This window comes from Euprymna scolopes, chromosome 15 (genome assembly GCF_053919585.1).
Source record: "Euprymna scolopes isolate OS-2025 chromosome 15, ASM5391958v1, whole genome shotgun sequence".
Lineage (NCBI taxonomy): Eukaryota > Metazoa > Mollusca > Cephalopoda > Sepiida > Sepiolidae > Euprymna > Euprymna scolopes.
The window spans coordinates 46743970-46763945 of NC_136496.1; the positions used below are offsets into that span (position 1 = coordinate 46743970).

Sequence of the window (19976 nt, forward strand, 5' to 3'; positions counted from 1 at the left end):
GCTGTTTTGTATGTTTGCTTATCGTCTACACGACACATTTTATCTTATAAGCAATAATTGAACAAAAAAGATAAATGAACACATTTATTAATGACATGGCTTGAATGATTGAATTTGTATGTAAAGAAAGCACGTGATAAGCATTTAAAATGTCCTGCTAAAACGGAAGATAGCCAATAAATTAATATTATTAGTGTCAGTAGTGTAATAGTGTGTGTGATACCTTAATAAAGTTACATCATTTCTAAGTGTTATGGCGAGATGAGCAATTCACCGCCGTGTAGGGGAATAAATAAGAGCACCGGATTACCGGTGTAGGGTAAGGAGTGAGGTCCCTTGAAAAAAGAAGAGGAGAGTCCGTACACATGAGGCACGGACGCAAAAAGTTCTTCTCCTAAAAGACAATGTTGGACAGGCAGAGTACAACTCTAGAATACAGTCCTCACTCCTCCCGTAAACCCCACAATTGAAGTGAGTAATCTTTTTACCTTAATGTTCTGAATTGCAGTGTTGTCATGTTTTCATGTTTGTTAATAAATTCTTGTCGTTTATACTTGTGGTACGTTTAGTAATTATTAAAGCTGGTCGGTAGTTTTGGGACTTGGAAGAACCTAAACCCGTACCAACAGCCGGAACTTTTTATCGAAAGAACGTTATCATCGGTCACCGGTTGTGAGAGCCTTCCCTGGGCGGGAACACTTAAAAACGTAACATGCTGTCTCTGTAAATATTCTCAATAAACTTCTCTATTTCTTTATTACTTCAGAACCTCTTTATCCATTTATTTCCCTGGTGGAATACCTTTCTTGAATATCCTTTTATTACGGCCACCCACCGTAGGATATACCAACTGGCGACGAAGATGAGATACGAACGGTAAATTCATCTAAAACAAAAAAAAAAAAACACGTGGTAACCGAGAACATTCTGAAAATTATTGTTCACAAAGTTCACTTTTAATTAAAGAAAAAGCTTCTTAGAAAGCGAAAGACTGGTGTCTGCCACAAATTTACGCAAGTAAAAAATAATTTTTATATTATTGGCGAGTTAAACTCCTTTTTTCTCTTTTTAAACTCCCAAAGAGTTGACGTTATATAACGTGTGTGTGTGTGTAAATTGTGACTTTCTTCATGATTAACGGACGTGTTTTTTGTATTTAGTTAATACGATAAAAAACCAACAAATGAACAATACTGAGGAATCTGTGTTTATTTAATAAAGGAAATTTTTTAAAAGAAGTTTACGTGTGTCTGCTGAAGTAGACGAAAAAAGAGTCTCTTGAAATTTTGTCAAGTGTTATTTTAACGGTGATTTTTTTTTTTTTTGGAACTTTCCTACGTGTTGACAATTTTCTGTGAAAATAAGCATCTTGTTTTTGAACAATATTTTTTTTTCTTCTCTGTGGTATACGTTAACTTGCTATTGATACATTTAAAAAGAAAATGACATCGGAACAAATAGCGACGTTGACGAAAACGTTAACTGAGAGTTTAATCGCGCAACAAAAAGCCCAAATGGATTTTCAAAAACAAATGCTAATTCAACAAGAACGTTTCGAAACTCTTGTAATACAACAAACGACAGATAATCGCTTATTTTGTGAAACGATTTTCTCAGAAAAATCTAAGGAGGGTGCATCCAGATTTTTTTCGGCTGAGGGTATAGCGAACTCGCTTTCAGAGTTTAAATATGACCCAGAAAAAGGTGACACTTTTCCAGCCTATTATCGTAGGTTTGAAACGATATTTACAAAACGATGCGAGAAGTGGTCGGATGAGGAAAAAATAACACTATTACTCCAAAAAATGGGCACAGAAGAAAATACGAAATTCACGAATTTGATATTGCCTAAAAAACCAGAAGAGATCTCTTTTTCTGAAACGGTCCAAATTTTGTGTGTTATATTCGGTGAAAGAGATAGTCTTTTTCATACACGGTATAGGTGTTTAAATATGTCAAAAGACGAAACTGATGACATTGTCACATATGCAGGCAAAGTCAACGCCCAGTGTGAACTGTTTAAATTAAAGGATTTATCAGTGGACATGTTTAAGTGCTACATATTTGTCCAGGGACTGACAGCACCAAAGGACAAGGTTTTAAGGTCAAGGATATTATCAATCATGGAACAAGACCCGGAAATGAACTTGCAAAAAGTGACAGAAGAATGTAAAAAATTGATAAATGTAAAAAGGGACACTACAAGGATAGAGGGAAAAGTCACATCCCAAGTCCAGGTAGTAAAACAGGAGACATTTCCAAAAGACAAAGGGAAAAGTTTTGAATGTGGGAGTTGTGCGAGTCCGCACTTAAGAAAAAACTGCCCTTATAAAGACCAACGTTGTACCAAATGTGGCCTAGTGGGACACCGGGCATCCCACTGCCGAACTAAGCAAGACAAAAGATGGAAATGGAAGCCAAAAGTAAATGTGGTCTTGTCCAAAGAAGAAATAAAACAAGGAGGGAAATGGAAATTCGTTCACACACAAATAAATGGTCACTCAGTGAAGCTACTTTTAGACACAGGTAGCGATATATCAATTATCGACGAAGTGACCTGGAAGAAAATTGGTGGTCCAAAACTGAGAAAAACACAAAAAATTGCAAAAGGTGTTTCCGGAGAGCGATTAAAATTCATGGGAGAATTTAATTGCAGTGTTTCTCTTGGATCGAAAACTTTTTCCTCAAACCTTTCAGTTGTTCCAGGAATAAATTCTTGCCTTTTTGGAATTGATTGGATTGTTTTGTTTGATTTATGGGAACTACCCATAAATTCATTTTGCAATAATGTAAGAGCGTTGGAAAAGAAAAATTCCAAACAAAATGACCATTTTCTGGCAGTGTTAAAAAGTGAATTCCCCAAAGTTTTTTCAGAGGGATTAGGAGTGTGCACCAAAACTGAAGTAAATTTTGAATTAAAACAGAATGTGAAACCTGTTTTTAGACCAAAAAGAAATGTGCCTTTTTCTTCAAAAGAAGATATTGAAATTGAACTAAAAAGACTACAGAAGAATGGTGTAGTCGAAAAAGTTTACTATTCTGAGTGGGCGAACCCCACTGTGTATGTTAAAAAGAAAAATAAGAAGATTCGGGTATGTGCCGATTTTTCTACAGGCCTTAATGACTGTCTGATGGATTATAGTTATCCACTTCCATCTCCTGAAGACATTTTTACAAAGCTGAATGGAAGTAGAATTTTGTCCAAAATCGACTTATTGGAAGCTTACCTTCAGGTAAAAGTCAGTGAAGAATGTTCTAAGTATTTATGTATCAATACACATCTAGGACTTTTCCGACTAAAAAGACTTCCTTTTGAATTAAAAGTGGCCCCAGCACTATTTCAGCAAATAATGGATACGATGCTTGCTGAGTTAGATGTTGCAATCGCATATTTGGATGACATTCTTGTCAAAAGTAAAAATGTACAGGAACATAAGGAACACATCAGAGCAGTTTTCCAAAGAATAGAGGAATTTGGTTTCAAGTTAAGTGCCGAAAAATGTGAATTCTTTTTAAAACAGATAAAATATCTTGGTCAAATTATCGACAGCCAAGGCAGAAAGCCGGATCCTCAGAGAACAGAAGCAATCGATAGGATGCCAGCACCCAATAATGTTGCCCAGTTACAATCTTTTTGGGGTTTGGCTCAATATTATGCTATTTATATTCCAAACATGCATAAGTTGAGAGCACCATTGAATGATTTGTTAAAAAAAGGCTAAAAGTGGATTTGGTCAAAAGAATGTCAAAATGCGTTCGAAGATATTAAGAAATGCCTGCTATCAGATTTAGCTCTAGCACATTTTGATCCATAGAAAGAATTGATTGTTGCATCAGATGCAAGTGACTACGGAGTAGGAACAGTTCTTCTCCATAAACTTGAAGATGGATCAACAAAGCCAATAGCCCATGCATCCAGATCACTTTTGCCGGCTGAAAGAAACTAATCTCAAATTGAAAAAGAAAGCTTGGCGATTATTTATGCCATTAAAAATTCCATAGATTTATTCATGGAAGGATGTTTACTTTGCAAACCGACCACAAACCCTTATTGACTATTTTTGGCTCTAAAAAAGGCATACCTACGCACACTGTGAACAGAGTCCAACGATTGAGCATAATTCTACTAAATTATAACTTTAAAATGGAGTACATTTCATCCAAAAATATCGGACATGCAGATGGATTGTCCAGGCTCATCCAAAAGTGTGCTGAACCTTTGGAAGACACAGTAATAGCTGCATTGACAGAGGAAAAAGAACTCTCCGGATTACTGTGCAACACAATCAGAGAGTTACCAGTGACTCTAGACGAAATAAATAAGGCAGCAGAAAAGGATGATTATATTGTGAAAATGAAAAAGTTGGTGCAACTAAATGGAAAATCAAAGAAAGACCCTAAAATTTTACCATTTTCTATTTGTGCTCAAACCTTGATGTACGCAGACAGAGTCGTCATACCGACTGCGCTTCAGAGAAGAATTTTAAAAGAATTTCACAGTAGTCATCCAGGCATGTCGAGAATGAAAGCTTTAATGCGTGGATATACGTATTGGCCTAGGATGGACCAGGACATTGAAAAACTCGTAAGAGAGTGTCGAGGGTGTCAGCTAGCAGCAAAGGCACCACTTGTGCAGATACAACCGTGGCCAAAGACTGATACACCGTGGACTCGGTTACATATCGATTATGCAGGTCCTTTAAATGGACATTATTTCTTAGTGGTCGTCGACAGTTTCACAAAATGGCCAGAAGTGTTTAAATACAAACACCCTACTTCGATGAGTACAATAGATGCACTAAGAGTTCTCTTCAGTCGTTTTGGAGTGCCTAAAACTATTGTCAGCGACAATGGCACCCAATTTACCAGCAAAGAATTTGAAGAATTCTGCAAGGCTCTAGCCATTGAATATTTAACAACGGCAATCTACCACCCAAGGTCAAATGGCCTAGCAGAGAGGTTCGTCAATACATTCAAAAGAGCCTTGAAGAAAAACCAAGGCATGGACACTGACGAGAAGAATCTTGAACAATTTTTATCGGTGTACAGGATAACTCCGAACCCAAACACTGATACCGGTTCGTCACCAGCCGAACTGATGTTTGCACGGAAAATCAGATCTGTATTTGACAGAATTTTACCAAGTGCAACCAGAGTAACAACAACAAAAGAAAATTTTCCAACAAGGTTTTACAAACCTGGTGACAGAATATTCTTCCTGAATTACAGGAGTGGAAAAAATTTTTGGGAGGAGGGGATTATCATGAAAAGAATCGGACACATGCTATATTCTGTAAGAAGTAATAAATTCGACTGTCGCAGGCATATAAATCAGCTAAGACCTCGACACACTGATGACTACAAACAGGCAGAAGAAAATGACCTGCCCCTAGAGGTTTTGTATGATTCTTTTAATATTCCCCAACAGAACTTACTCCAGATTTGAGAGTTCCAGCTTCTCCACCAACTCCACCCACTCAAACGATATTGAGGAGAAAAAGTACAAGGGTGAAAAGAAAAGTTAACCGGCTGAGCCCCAAGCCAAAAAGCAAACGATATTAAGCCAAATTCTCTTGGGAGAAATTGTCTTAGGGGGAGGTGTTATGGCGAGATGAGCAATTCACTGCCGGAACTTTTTTATCGAAAGAACGTTATCATCGGTCACCGGTTGTGAGAGCCTTCCCTGGGCGGGAACACTTAAAAACGTAACATGCTGTCTCTGTAAATATTCTCAATAAACTTCTCTATTTCTTTATGACTTCAGAACCTCTTTATCCATTTATTTCCCTGGTGGAATACCTTTCTTGAATATCCTTTTATTACGGCCACCCACTGCAGGATATATCACTAAGGCATATCAGAGGATTTTAAGAGGGTGTGGCATATGAAAGTCTGACATAATTTTATTAAAGTATGATATAATTTTATTATGGCGTGACATAAGTGTATTAGGTGTGATACAATTTTATTAAGTTGTGACATCACTTTATTAAAGTATCACACAATTTTATTAAGTGTTAACATAAATTTTTTAAGGTATCACACAAGTTTCACCATCTTCCCCTAACTGTGATTGCAATCGCATTGACTATTATGCACAGTTGAGAAAAACAACAACCATTTATTTTCTGTAGCACAAAGTACTAGATCATTGCTAGGATCAAACTGGTGTTTACATGTTTCTCAAGGCTGCTGTGAATGCTTCAGATTAAGATCTGGCTTGAAAACTCGCAATGGTTTCTTTGAGTTAGCCTTGAGTTAGCTGATTTCGACAAAAGATCTTCTAAGAGATGCACTTGAAATTTACAATATGCATCAATTCTTGGCTAAGATAACATGTCTTTTTTTTCTTTCAATGTGTCAAATTTATTATGAACACCGTGTAACTTTGTGTAACATAAGTACATTTACACAAATCAGAAGTGACACAGCATTTCGGTTGATTCTTTCAGGTTCGTAAGGAAAAAACATCTTCAGTGGTAGACAATCAAATCTACAAACTTCCAAGTTCGTAGATTAAATAGCATAACATTTATTAATAAACTCGCATCCACAAAGACAGACACGTATCTCTTTCATTATAGATTTCAACAGAATAAATTATATAATAATAGCATCTCACTATAAATAAGAAATTTTCATCTTTTGTTAAATATAAGAACTACAAATTACATCATTTTAAAATATTTATTATTATAATTTTATTTTCAATTATAGAATTTCAATTTCATAGTAAATTATTATTAAAATGAAAAAGTTATGAAAATAAAATAATTACTTAATATTTCTTATGCGTTTATCCACATTTGTAATTATGTAATCAATATTTTGTATTTAATGTCGTCATAAAACATTTGTTTTTACTTTTCAATTTCTAGAAAGAAGTAAAGAATGTTATCTATACAAAGAGGAGAAAGTTGACAGAAGCTTTTGAAATCCTTCAAGAAAAGAACGATGATCATTATGTGATCAAAAAACCCTGTTGGATGGAATTAATGAAATATGTTGTTCCGAAACGGAGCGACAAACAACATGAATTATTACTTCATGTTTTGGATGAAGATAATAAAAGTTGTGTGAGTAAGTAACTAAAAAGTATACATTTTTTTAATTATTGATGTGTAGGAGTCTATGTAGATGTTATTGCTTAAATCTTTTATCTAGAAATGGATTGTAAAAGTTTTCTTTCTTCTTGATTGATTCACACACGAGATAACATACATCCACAAAACATGAATCATTGGACTCAAGAAAAATTAGTTAAAAAATTGGAAAAGATGGGTTCATTTCTCAATATCAGTTTTCATGAATAGGCAATAATAAGCATGTCATAAAGAAAAGCAATCGGCAACACAAAAAGTTATATTAAACTAGCTCAATGCCCGGCGTTGCCCGGTCATAAAATATATATAGTAGTGATAAATATACAGTAGTAATAAATATATAGTAGTGATAAATATATAGTAGTAATAAATATATAGTAGTAATAAATATATAGTAGTAATAAATATACAGTAGTGATAAATATACAGTAGTAATAAATATATAGTAGTGATAAATATATAGTAGTGATAAATATACAGTAGTGATAAATATATAGTAGTGATAAATATATAGTAGTGATAAATATACAGTAGTAATAAATATACAGTAGTGATAAATATACAGTAGTGATAAATATATAGTAGTGATAAATATATAGTAGTGATAAATATATAGTAGTGATAAATATATAGTAGTGATAAATATATAGTACTAATAAATATAAAGTAGTGATAAATATACAGTAGTGATAAATATACAGTAGTGATAAATATATAGTAGTGATAAATATATAGTAGTGATAAATATACAGTAGTGATAAATATATAGTAGTGATAAATATACAGTAGTGATAAATATACAGTAGTGATAAATATATAGTAGTGATAAATATATAGTAGTGATAAATATACAGTAGTGATAAATATATAGTAGTGATAAATATACAGTAGTGATAAATATACAGTAGTGATAAATATATAGTAGTGATAAATATATAGTAGTGATAAATATATAGTAGTGATAAATATACAGTAGTGATAAATATATAGTAGTGATAAATATATAGTAGTGATAAATATATAGTAGTGATAAATATACAGTAGTGATAAATATATAGTAGTGATAAATATATAGTAGTGATAAATATACAGTAGTGATAAATATACAGTAGTGATAAATATATAGTAGTGATAAATATATAGTAGTGATAAATATACAGTAGTGATAAATATACAGTAGTGATAAATATACAGTAGTGATAAAACAAATATGACTTGGGGTGTCATCAGCTGGAATCGAAACCAAAACATATAGTTCTCCAACCTTAGTCATTACCGTTTGAACTAGCGTCAGATGGATAAGAAATAGTGAAAACTGAACCGATTTTAACATATAAATATGTATTTCTGCAGACCGTTCCTCACAGGTAGATAGATAGACAAAGTCACTTTTATATATATATATATATATATATATATATATATATATATATATATATATATATATATATATATATATATAAAACTGATTCATTTCAATGTAAGCATGATTGCCCGAAGAGGTCTCTAGTTACTAAATACGAGAAGACCGAAACATGTTCGTGATTGTATAGCAACACATTATTGCTTATGTAAAAACAAATTTATATATAAAAGAACGTCCATAAAAATGCAATCATTTGACCTGCCTCACACCGCTCTGCGACCTTGTGTCTCGGAAGAGATGCAATTTGAACAAAAATGAAGACACACACACACACACGCAAATACACAGTGAGTTTTATAAGATGTATTTGAAGAGACAATAAAACTATATAAATAAACAATGCAGCGTTTTCTTTTTTCTTTTATTTCAGAGAAAACACAATTTTTATATTTGGCTGATTTACTTCTACTTCCATTGACCGAAGTCAAGGATAGAATGACTTTATTGGAGAAACATTTGCCCGGGCTCTACAATTCACGAGTTAGTTGCATATTGAAGACAATTGTTAAACACAGGTAAGCATTGTGTAGAAATGTCTGTAAAACTCATCGACTTATGGCAAGAATATGTAAGAAAGGGAATTTTTTGGTTCTTTTTGTTGTTGCATCGCAAATTACAAATAAACACAAATGCTCAGTATGAACATGTTTGTTTCAACGAATATAAGTTTACTGTATTTTGTGTGTGTGTGTGTGTGTGTGTGTGTGTGTGTGTGTGTGTGTGTGTGTGTGTGTGTGTGTGTGTGTGTGTGACAGTATATAATTGATGAATTTTGATCTGTTCAACTGAACTCAAATTTCTTTGTAGCCAACGAACCTTTTAAAATCTGGTCCAATTTGCACAATCTGCTTTATAAAAATGTATTGTCTAAAATATGGACCCTCTTGCACTTTAGGCAACTAGAAATTAGGAAGATAGAAAAGGAACAACAGTCGTCTGACACCGGTTGAAAGAATGAAATTTGATAGAGAAATTATGACGTCATTACTATGAAATATTGATGAAAATTTAAATTGTTGAAAAAGAATTGGAAAAGAATTTAATAACTAAGTATTTAATAATTAATAGTATTTTTAGAATTAAAAAAAATTAAGTTAAGATAGAATTTAAGAATTGAAATTATTATAAAAGAATTTAATAAGTATTTAATAATAGTATAAAAATAATTAATGTAGAAGCATTTTTAAAAGTTAGTCATTTAAGTAACAATTCGATCGCTGATTTATAGTGAACTATTTTACTTTTATTTTAAATTTAAAAACCGTTAATTAATTCTCCAGTTAAAAGAATTTTTTAAAGTTCAGATAGAATTTAAGAATTGAAAGTATTGTAAATAAGTATTTAATAATAAAAATAATTAATGTAGAAGCAATTCGATCGCTGACTTATAGTGAACTATTTTACTTTTATTTTAAACTATATTTTATATTAAATCAAATATTTCCGCGTATAATTATATATATCAGAGAACAATATCAGTTATAATTATCTTTGGTTGGTTAAAAAAACTGTTTTATACTAAATAAAAAAAATACTTTTTTTATCATGCATGTATATATTTATTTCTAAAACTATCATTTATTTTTTTTTAAAAAATTGTTTTCTAATACTGTCAATTTCAATATCGTATCTTTTTAATTTCTAATTAATTAAAATTACGCGTAAAAAATTGTTTAAGAAATTGTTTATTTATAAAATAACGTCATAATTTCTCTATCCAATCAATGGCATTCTTTCAACCGGTGTCAGACGACTGCTGTCCCTTTTCTATCTTCCTAATTTCCAGTTGCCTGGTTGAGTCTATCTCGTTCCGTGTTTTTTCTTAGCCTGAAAAATAAACGCATGAATACAAAAAAGGCGCCAAGTCAAATCACCTGACAAATTCAAATTTAAACCAATCACAGACCGGCTACTAGAGCTGTATGGCCGGCCTAAAGAAAGATAGCGGTTGTATGTGGAATTTCCTCGTAGGAGAAGATCAATTCCTTTCTTTTTTCCCCCTCAATGGGATCAACATGGTTTTTCTCTTCAGTAAATATGTCCAAAGTCGTTCTCCATGACACAGCGGAAGATCAGTTCTTTTAATTTATGCAAAGTAGACACATCCTTCGCGTCGCAATGCAACATAGTTATTTTTCATTTGTGACCTTGCGTCACACAACGGCAGCTCCTTTGCATCTTTGTACAAGGCAGTCGAATCTGCATTCAAATCATCCTTTTCTGTTCGTTCCAACCCTGCAGATTGGTCCGGGCGCTTGCTACTTAAACATGGGCCCGTATCACCGCTCAATCAGCGAGACGCTTGCGACTTTACGTCTTCACAGTAAGTTGTTAATGTCTCAAATGGCTTTTCTTAACTGTTTTCCTCACGTGCTTTTGCTTCACGCAAAAACAATTCTCTGAATTGTTTTATTTCCGTTCTTCGAGAGAGAGAGAGAGAGAGAGAGAGAGAGAGAGAGAGAGAGAGAGAGAGAGAGAGAGAGAGGTGGAAATTGTAGGGAAAATTGTAGCTTACCAGTAAAGTGTCCGTACGTAGGTTCATCATGTGGAGTCGAGCTGTCGGGGATGGAAGAGGAAAAATCAAAATGGCGGCGCGTACAGCTTTTATAAATAGGCGGTCTTGCAAAATAATGGAAAGTCTCGCAGCTCGTGTGCAAAATCTAGCTAGTCGCCTACATAAAAGGAGGCCGCGATGAGAACGGGAACGATCGGCGACGACAATTCTTTGAGACGGTTGTTGTGTGTTTGTTGTGACTGTCTTACTCTCTCTTTTTTTAATTACTTTGTTTTGTCGCTTCCTTCCTTTCATTAGTGTTCTTGTTTGCGGAAAGTATACCGTTATTACATACAGGAATACATTGCGACAGGGGTATGGGAGAAAACGCATGTTTAGGTTATTCCGTCTAGGTGTTAGTCATGGTCGTTCGGTGGAGGAGGTTCGGGCTGTCTGATAATTATAAAAATGAGAAGGGATCGTCTAGCTTCTTGTGTTTCATATATATATATATATATATATATATATATATATATATATATATATATATATATATATATATATATATATATATATGAGTTCCATTTCAAATGACTGGTAACTTTTCAAACTGGAAAATAAATTTTTACCTCCTTAGTGAGAAAAAGGTTTTTTTTTTTTAATTTATGTGTTCTTGATTTGTGTGTTCCTTGCTTTGCTTTTGTTGTTTGTTTGTTTGTTTTTTTTTAATTTTATTTTAATTTTATTTATCTATTTATTTATTTTATTTTTTATTTATTTTTTTGTCGTCGAATGATTTAGATTTTAAAACATCATGTTGTAGAATGGCTCGAAATCGTCTACTTTATTAATGGCTTAACCAGCCAATTATAATCGTGTAAGGAGGGAGGACCTCGATGTACCCATATTCATTACATCAACTTCCTCTAACCCTAAATTTTTCCGTGAAATTTAGCTTTAATATTTTCTCTTTTTAGGGTGTGGACATAATCTATTCACTTTTACTTTTCTTACATAACCCTCCTTGCACTGGTATCTCTGACCTCGAGGTCAAGGATACCTACATTTGAGAATGTTGACTAAGGACAGAAATTTCAAACGCAGCTTACTGGACTTCCATTGAAATCTCTTCAATATTTTTCGTGACCTCTGTAATGTGCCTGGTTTTAGTTGGTTCCAATGCCTTTTGCACAGGAATTTGTTTCCTTCTTTTATTTTTTGTCATATCTGATATGTACAATACTCTGGGTTACTATTCCGTGGTCCGATAGCTTCGGTGTGTAATTAGTTTAACTTTTATACTTTCCCTTTTTTGTTCAAAACGGATTTTGTTGCTGGTGGTGGTCCTTACTTAATTGTAATTCTTCGTTGCCAAGTTGTTGTTCGTATTCATTTTGTGAAAGCGAATTTCTCCTCACCAAATTGTGAGTATCTCCTTTGTGAATTTGACATAATCATCGCCAAGTAGTTGTGGTCTGGAAGGGTCACTAATGAAGACACGTACACTGATAAGGCTTAAAACAAGATAGTTGTATTGAGAACGAAACAAAATATGCAAAGGACAACAATCGCCAAGATGACGTGCTATAAAGTATACAAACACACTCACGAGAGTCGATACCTTTCGGTCTATTTATACAGTTTTGAAGAGTTCATACCTTGTGCATTTGTGTCCCCACAACACTTATAGACTTTAATAATTTGTTTGTTTGTTTGTTTGTTTGTTGTTGTTGTTGTTGTTTGTTTCCTTTTATGGTTTATTCGCCAGAATAGGCAACAACCTGTTAAACATAGAGTAAATTTTTCTGCGGGCGATAAACGTGATGTGATATTCGTGTTTGTCATGATTGTGTATACTTTTTTTTATTCTTCTTCAGAACTCATTTAAAGGCATCCGCAAATTATTCTGAACGTTCATTCGATCTGGGGTGATATACTGGCGTTGTCACGTGATCAATAGACAATGATTTGCAGAATTCCTTAAATTCTCTTACCGTGAACGGGGTTCCATTATCACTAACTTAAGATTTTGGGAGTCCAAAATGACTAAAAATTTCATTTTTTTTATTGCATTTTCACCCCAAACAAGGCACATTGCCACTTTGTTGTAGGGGGATACTATCAGGGACATAAGCATCAGGGGTACTGTGTAGGAAGTTGGGCAGCAAGATGTCAGTTCACGTTGCACTTGAACTTCTGCATGTCAGTACAGTCAGGGAAGCAGGGGCCCGGAAGGGAATTCCAAAGTCTAGCTGTTCTGGGGAAGAAACTACTGGAGTAGAAGGCTCTCTTGCATCTAGGGATCTCTACTGTGAAGGGGTGGGATTTAGCTGCTTGTTGGGTTTGTCGGGGGTATTTACGTCGAGGGGGCACAAGTGCTTGCAGTTCGTCAGAGCATTCACCGTTAAAGTACATGTAGAACAGGCAGAGGGATGCAACATTTCGTCGATGTGACAGAGGCTGAATTTAGCTGACAGTTCAGGACATATCAGATTGGCGACTCTCTTTTGAACCTTGTCTAGGAGTGAGAAATTAGTAGCAGATGCACCAGCCCAAATATGACAACAATACTCCATACATGGACGAATGATGGCCTTATAGAGGTATAGGATACTTTCAGGCGTTAATAGCTAATAGTTAATAGTTAATATTAACTGAGTTTATTGTATTTGTTGCTATATTATGTTGTCTGTATAGTCATGAAATAAAAAATCCTATTTGCAGATTACTTACTCTACAAAGCCTAACATAGGAAAAACTTGTGAACAAATTTAAAAAAAATAAGTAGGTAGAAACTAACTCAATAAATGTCACGGTATTTTGTTTAATTTTCGATTTTTGAGCGATTATCGAGACTTCCCAGATGACTGCCTAATGTCGGACAGTTTTGTCTTGTTCTAACTTATAACTCGGCACTACTTGTGTTTCAAACTATATAAACTCTTTAAAATAAGTTAAACACAAAAAAAAACTTATCCAGGTAGGTAGAAGAGTAACTCGTGTTTTTGGTAACATTTATTTATTATCTGCCTACTTTTTCGTTTTATTGTCTATACTGCAAAATACCCATACCCATATATATATATATATATATATATATATATATATATATATATATGTATGTATATGTATATATATATATATGTATATGTATATATATATATGTATATGTATATATATATATATATATGTATATGTATATATATATATATATATGTATATATATATATATGTATATATGTATATATATATATGTATGTATATATATATGTATGTATATATATATATATATATATATATATATATATATATATATATATATATATATATATGTGTGTGTGTGTATATATATATATATATATATATATAAACTAAAAGTATCTTAAACCTAAATACAGGATAAAATACTAATCCCAAAATTAAATGGCTAAACAATATTAATAACAAAAAGTATTCATTAATTCATCTAAGCTAGAATATCATATATATATAATAAAGAAAAAAAAAAAAGAATTTGACAAATTGTAGATTTTGCCGTACCAGCAGACCACAGAGTGAAGAGACAGAAAAATAAAACAAATATGCGAAACTTGCCAGAGAACTGAAAGAAATTGTTACGACTTGGCTATCTCCACTGGGGACTGTAGAGATAGGATCGCAACAATAATAATTAAAAAAATATTTTTACCGGGATTAAAAAAAATAAATACGGAAAGGGATTATCCTAATTTTTCAGAGACAACGGTAAAACATAAGACAGAAAAACACAACCGAAATAACAAACAAAAGGCTGATGGGAATTATGAATGAAAGTTTATTTATAACAACACAATAAAAATATGTAAAAATAAAATGCAATTGTTTTGATGGTTTAAAATGTAATGCGTGAAAGAAAATAAATTGTCTTTATCGAGAGAGAATGTTCAAGTTAAATATATGCCAGACCTAAATACGACATTTTCGTACATTTAACATAGATTTATTTTTAATTTATTAATTTAAGATGGATTTATTTTATTAATTTATAAATTTAATATCAATTGACACATTCACACACACACATATATATACAATATATACAATGCTTCAAGCAAACTATAACATCCTCATATATATATATAGATATAGATATAAGGATGTTATAGTTATAAATCTATATATCTATAAAAGTGAAAATGTCTGTCTGTCTGTTTGTCTGTGTACCCTACCAAATAACTCTGTCAATTTTCGGTCTACAGATTCGAAATTTGACATAAGGAGTATTGTGATTTGGGAAAATCTTTTTAATTGGGTTTCGGTCAGAAATTTTGCTGTTACGAGGTCAAAGTTGAACGATCTGACCTTTGAAAACTCTACCAAACTCCTCCGCCAATTTTTGGTCTAAACACTTGAAATTTTAGATATACGTTACTTGAACATGGATCTAACTTTATAATTCAATTTGAGACAAGTTCACTTTTATAGATAGATAGATAGATAGATAAATAGATAGATTGGACGCAATACATAGTAATGATTGAAAAAGTTAAAAAAAAAAAAGACTTGTGCGCCACCACCAAGAATCGAAACTAAAACGTTTAGCTCCCAATTTATTTTTGCCTCTCTCGTCAATGTCTTAGCTATGAAGACATTTATAATAAAAGGCTAAAAATTAAAACATGAACCAATAGCTACTACATTATCCATTCGTAATGCCGGCGTTCAACCTTCACCTGGCAAATTTCTTTTTTTTTAATTTTCACACTTTTACACCGATTTTTCCTGGGTAAAACCCAAATATAAAGTTTTGCATGGATTCAAATACCTTCATATATGAAGTTTCCTGACTGTAGACCAAAATCTCTAGGAGGAGTTTGGTAGGTAAAATTTGTTAAACAAAAATATATACGTATACATAAATATATATGGAAACAGTTTTGGGTTTACTATAAACTTTTTACACAAATATTATGCAAGTATAAATCATGTAGAATATCTGCATGAATATAATTACATGTAATAGTTAACTAAAGATGACCATCCCATAAGAAAACCGAAAAAAACTAATAGGGAATTAATTAAAATGAATGTTTAAAAGAATATGCAATAGGCTAGATCTTTTGCTAATGAATACAATTCCACAACCCATATATAAGAAAGTTGTATTTTCTTTTTAAATAAATAGAAAAGAGGGTTGCCTTTTTTCTGTTGTTCTTGGCCTTTGGGCTGGGATCAAAGTGTAGTATCTGTCAAAACAATGCAAGGGAAGGGTCCCAGTGTTGGTTCATCCATTACTTTATAGGGCCCTGAAATTGACTTTTCCTTGAGACATCGGCGGCATTGTGAGAGAAGGTCAGGACATGAAAAACCTGCATACGTCAGCGTCCTTTCCCCGACTGACTTAAGGTAGGTACCATGGCTTTAAATTTGGCTAGTCTGAATGTGAGGGGCTTGAGATCATCGGGCTGGACGGCTCACCTCCAGCACGACCTCTTGTCTCTGGGAGTGGATGTGGCTGCAATTCAGGAGACGCATTTCATTTCTTCTGTGGATTATCAGGTGCTGGCCCGAGATTTTGGGGTTTTCTCAGCATATGGCAGCCCGCAGAAGGGAGTCTCCTTGCTAGTTAAAAGTAACCCTGTCTGCGACTGTCGATGTTGTTCATAGGGATGTGGGGGCAGACTGGTCGTGGCCGATGTTGCTGTAAAAGATTCTGTTTCAGGTGATCACGGTTCATGCGCCCAGCACCGGTCAGCTCGACGCGTTTGTAGATTGTTGGGGGATTTGAACGTTATTTTAGACCCCAAGATAGATAAGGTACGAGGTGAAGCTAGAGGGTCGGAGATGTGAGAGTCCAGCCCGGCTGATCTGATGGCTAGATGCGGTCTGGTCGACAGGTTTCAGGTCGAGCATCTGGGGCGGGAGATGTGGACATGGACCAATAGCATTTCCTCCTATCCAAATACCTATTTGGGCAGGATGTTAGTTAGGAGAGGCGAAGTAGACTTCCTATCCTGTCCCATGTTCACTTGGCTAGGCCAGATGGACCATAAACTAGTGATGGCCTGGCTGAAACTAGGAAATAGGCCTAAGTTAGCGGGGTACTGGAAGTTAACCACCTCCCTTCTGGAGATACAAGACTTCCGAGATCAGTTAAAAAGGCACTAGTGGGGGCAATTACCGGGAGTAAGTGGTGGTTAGGTTTCAAAGCTAAAATCAGAAGCTTCTCTGTCAAGTATGCCCAGCGCCTCACACTAGATAAGGCCAAGACGAAGAAGCAGCTAGAGCAGAAACTAGCCCGGGCTACGGAGTAGGGTAATAGGGTTAATCAGGAACTAGCTAAGCAGGACCTCCTACGCGAGACTAGCGAGCATTATGAAGGCCAAGTAGTTAGAGCTAGGCTTAGAAAGATAGGCAACGAAACAGTCAATTCTGATGCAGACATGCGTCGTAATGTTTCTAGGCATGACTCGGACAAATACATTGCAAAAGTCAGACATCCGGATGGCACACCTTGGAATTGACTCAGGAGATCTGCGAGGGGTTTCGAGAACATTTCGAGGAGTGTTTTACGCAGCAGCCCGATCTTCCGGTCTTTGAGTTTAGCGACTACTTGGCCGACTCTCCCTGCCTCGAGGTAGCTACAGCGGCTAGTTGCAAGGGCCTGGTGATGGAGCGGTTGGTCTTTACTACACTGAAGCAGGTCAGCTGTGACAGATCGCCGGGACTCGATGGTCTGCCAACAAACTGTATTTGAGGCTGTCGCCCATGTTTCAAAGAGAGAGAGAATTATCGAAGTTCCATTGTGGTCCTTTTTTTCTGTACTGTTTTGTGAGACCAAATCACCTCTTGGCTATGACAAGGGGGGGGACACAACACAACAATGCAGGGGCACTACGAAATAGTGTCACACTTTTGTTGACATAAGTAAAACCAACTGACATGGAAATATTTTGTGGCACTTGTCTGAAAAATTGTGAATCAGTTTACCTATCTTTACAGTAAATTTTCAAAGCAAAATTCGACAGAAAATGTCCTAAATGCATGAATCATCAAGATCTTTGCTGGACTGGACAAGATGAAAGCAATGTGAAAGAGAAATCAAACTATTACCAAGAACTTTGCAGCTAATTCTACCCGATGTGACGAAGGTCATCAACTCCCCGTATTTCCTCCTCTAACAGACAACACACTATGCAACATACAAATATCTATGCGTGAGGTTGCCAAGCTAATCAAGAACCTTGATTCCAGTAAAGCAACTGGCCCTGACAGCATTCCAATTATAGTGTTGAAAAAGCTTCAACCAGAACTTGCCCCCATACTTACAAAACTGTTTAAGGAGAAGTGCTTTCCCACCACCTGGAAAACCTCATCAGTATGCCCTATATTTAAGAATTCAGGTGATAAGTCATCTACCTCTCAGTACAGACCAATGAGCAAGTTGTTGGAATCCATATTAAATGGAGAAGTAGTCAACCACCTCAGCAGAAATAACCTTCTTAGTGACATTCAATATGGTTTCCGTTCTGCAAGATCTACAGCAGATGTGTTAACGGTTATATCTCATAGGATCAGTGAATCTCTCAACAAAGACTTCCTTTCTAGGGCAATTGCTCTTGACATATCAAAGGCCTTCGACAAGGTATGGCATAAGGGCCTACTTCACAAAATTTCCAGCTATGGTATAACTGGAAATGTTTTCTCAATTATTAAATCATTTCTCTCTCATAGGCTCATAAGAGTAATGGTTGATGGGCAGAAATCAGAGGCCCACAGTATTAATGCCGGAGTCCCTCAGGGGTCCATCCTGGGCCCAACTCTCTTCCTGATCTACCTCAATGATCTCCCAAAACACATACTTAAATCATTCGTTGACATCTATGCAGATGACATCTATGGAAATATATCAAAGGCCGTAAATGACAAAGTTCTCTCTGATTCTCTCTCCTCTGATCTTGAGCACACAGTACAATGGAGGAAGAGGTGGCTGGTTACTTTTAATGCCTTTAAAACCAAGCTCCTATCTTTACATTATCAATGCTCTGATCCCCATATGGCATCAATTGAAATGGATGGCTCTCATCTCGGGGAGGCTCCATGTTTTGATAAGCTTCTAGGATTGACCTTTACTCCTGACCTGAAATGGAACACATACATCAAGTCTGTTGCCAAAGTCGCTGGAAAAATGGTAGAATCCTTCTACTGCTCCAGGAGATATCTCACTGCGGATGCAATTCTCTATCTGTGTGAAAGCCAAGTATGTCCAAGGATGGAGTACTGCTGCCACATCTGTCAGGATCTGCTAAAAACAGCCTATCCTGCCTTGACAGAGTACAAAATAGACTTTGTGGCTTAGTGGGGGATGCCCTTTTCTCTTCCCTGCAATCTCTCTCCCACAGAAGAGACTTAGCGAGCCTGTCTTTGTTTTATCATTATTTCCATGGCAGGTGCTCATCTGAACTCCAATCCCTGCCCCCCCCTCACCAATCTTTCATGATAAACACCCGTCTAGCTGAAACTATTGTCAAAAATTTTCCCCACTCTTTAGCTGTGCCGAAACCAAAACGTAGATTCCATGAATAAAGCTTCTTTCTTAGAAGTGCATGCCAATGGAACTCTCTTACATCTGCCTGTTTCCCCCCTAACTACAACTTGGATGTCTTCAAGTCCAACATAAACAAATTCCTGATGAACCGTCCCTTAAGTAAGATGCCTTATCAAATCTCCAATACTAACGATTACTACGATACTATCCCATTGATTACTGTACACGCAATAACCCTTATCCCTGAGTAGCTTCCAGGCCTTGATAAATGGTGACTTACATGTAAAAAAAAAATCTCCTGCCAAACGTGACTTTTTTAAACCAATTGTTACATCATTTCTTGCATATGGAAGTAGCACCTGGACTTTTACCAAAAGATTGAAGAAAATTAATGGTGTGTACACCAGAATTCTAAGAACTGCTTTT

At 35.0% G+C, this 19976-nt stretch overlaps 1 protein-coding gene across 4 annotated transcripts in view; it reads left to right on the top strand.

Annotated features, from left to right (window-relative positions):
- LOC145293811 (two pore channel protein 1-like) overlaps positions 1 to 19976 on the top strand; it is a 335061-nt gene that overhangs the window by 244409 nt on the left and 70676 nt on the right. For all 4 annotated transcript variants that reach the window (XM_080140418.1, XM_080140417.1, XM_080140416.1 and 1 more), the window contains 2 exons: positions 6879 to 7080; positions 8900 to 9044. In XM_080140418.1, coding sequence (XP_079996544.1) covers positions 6879 to 7080; positions 8900 to 9044 — 347 coding nt within the window. The remainder of the gene's footprint in view (positions 1 to 6878; positions 7081 to 8899; positions 9045 to 19976) is intronic.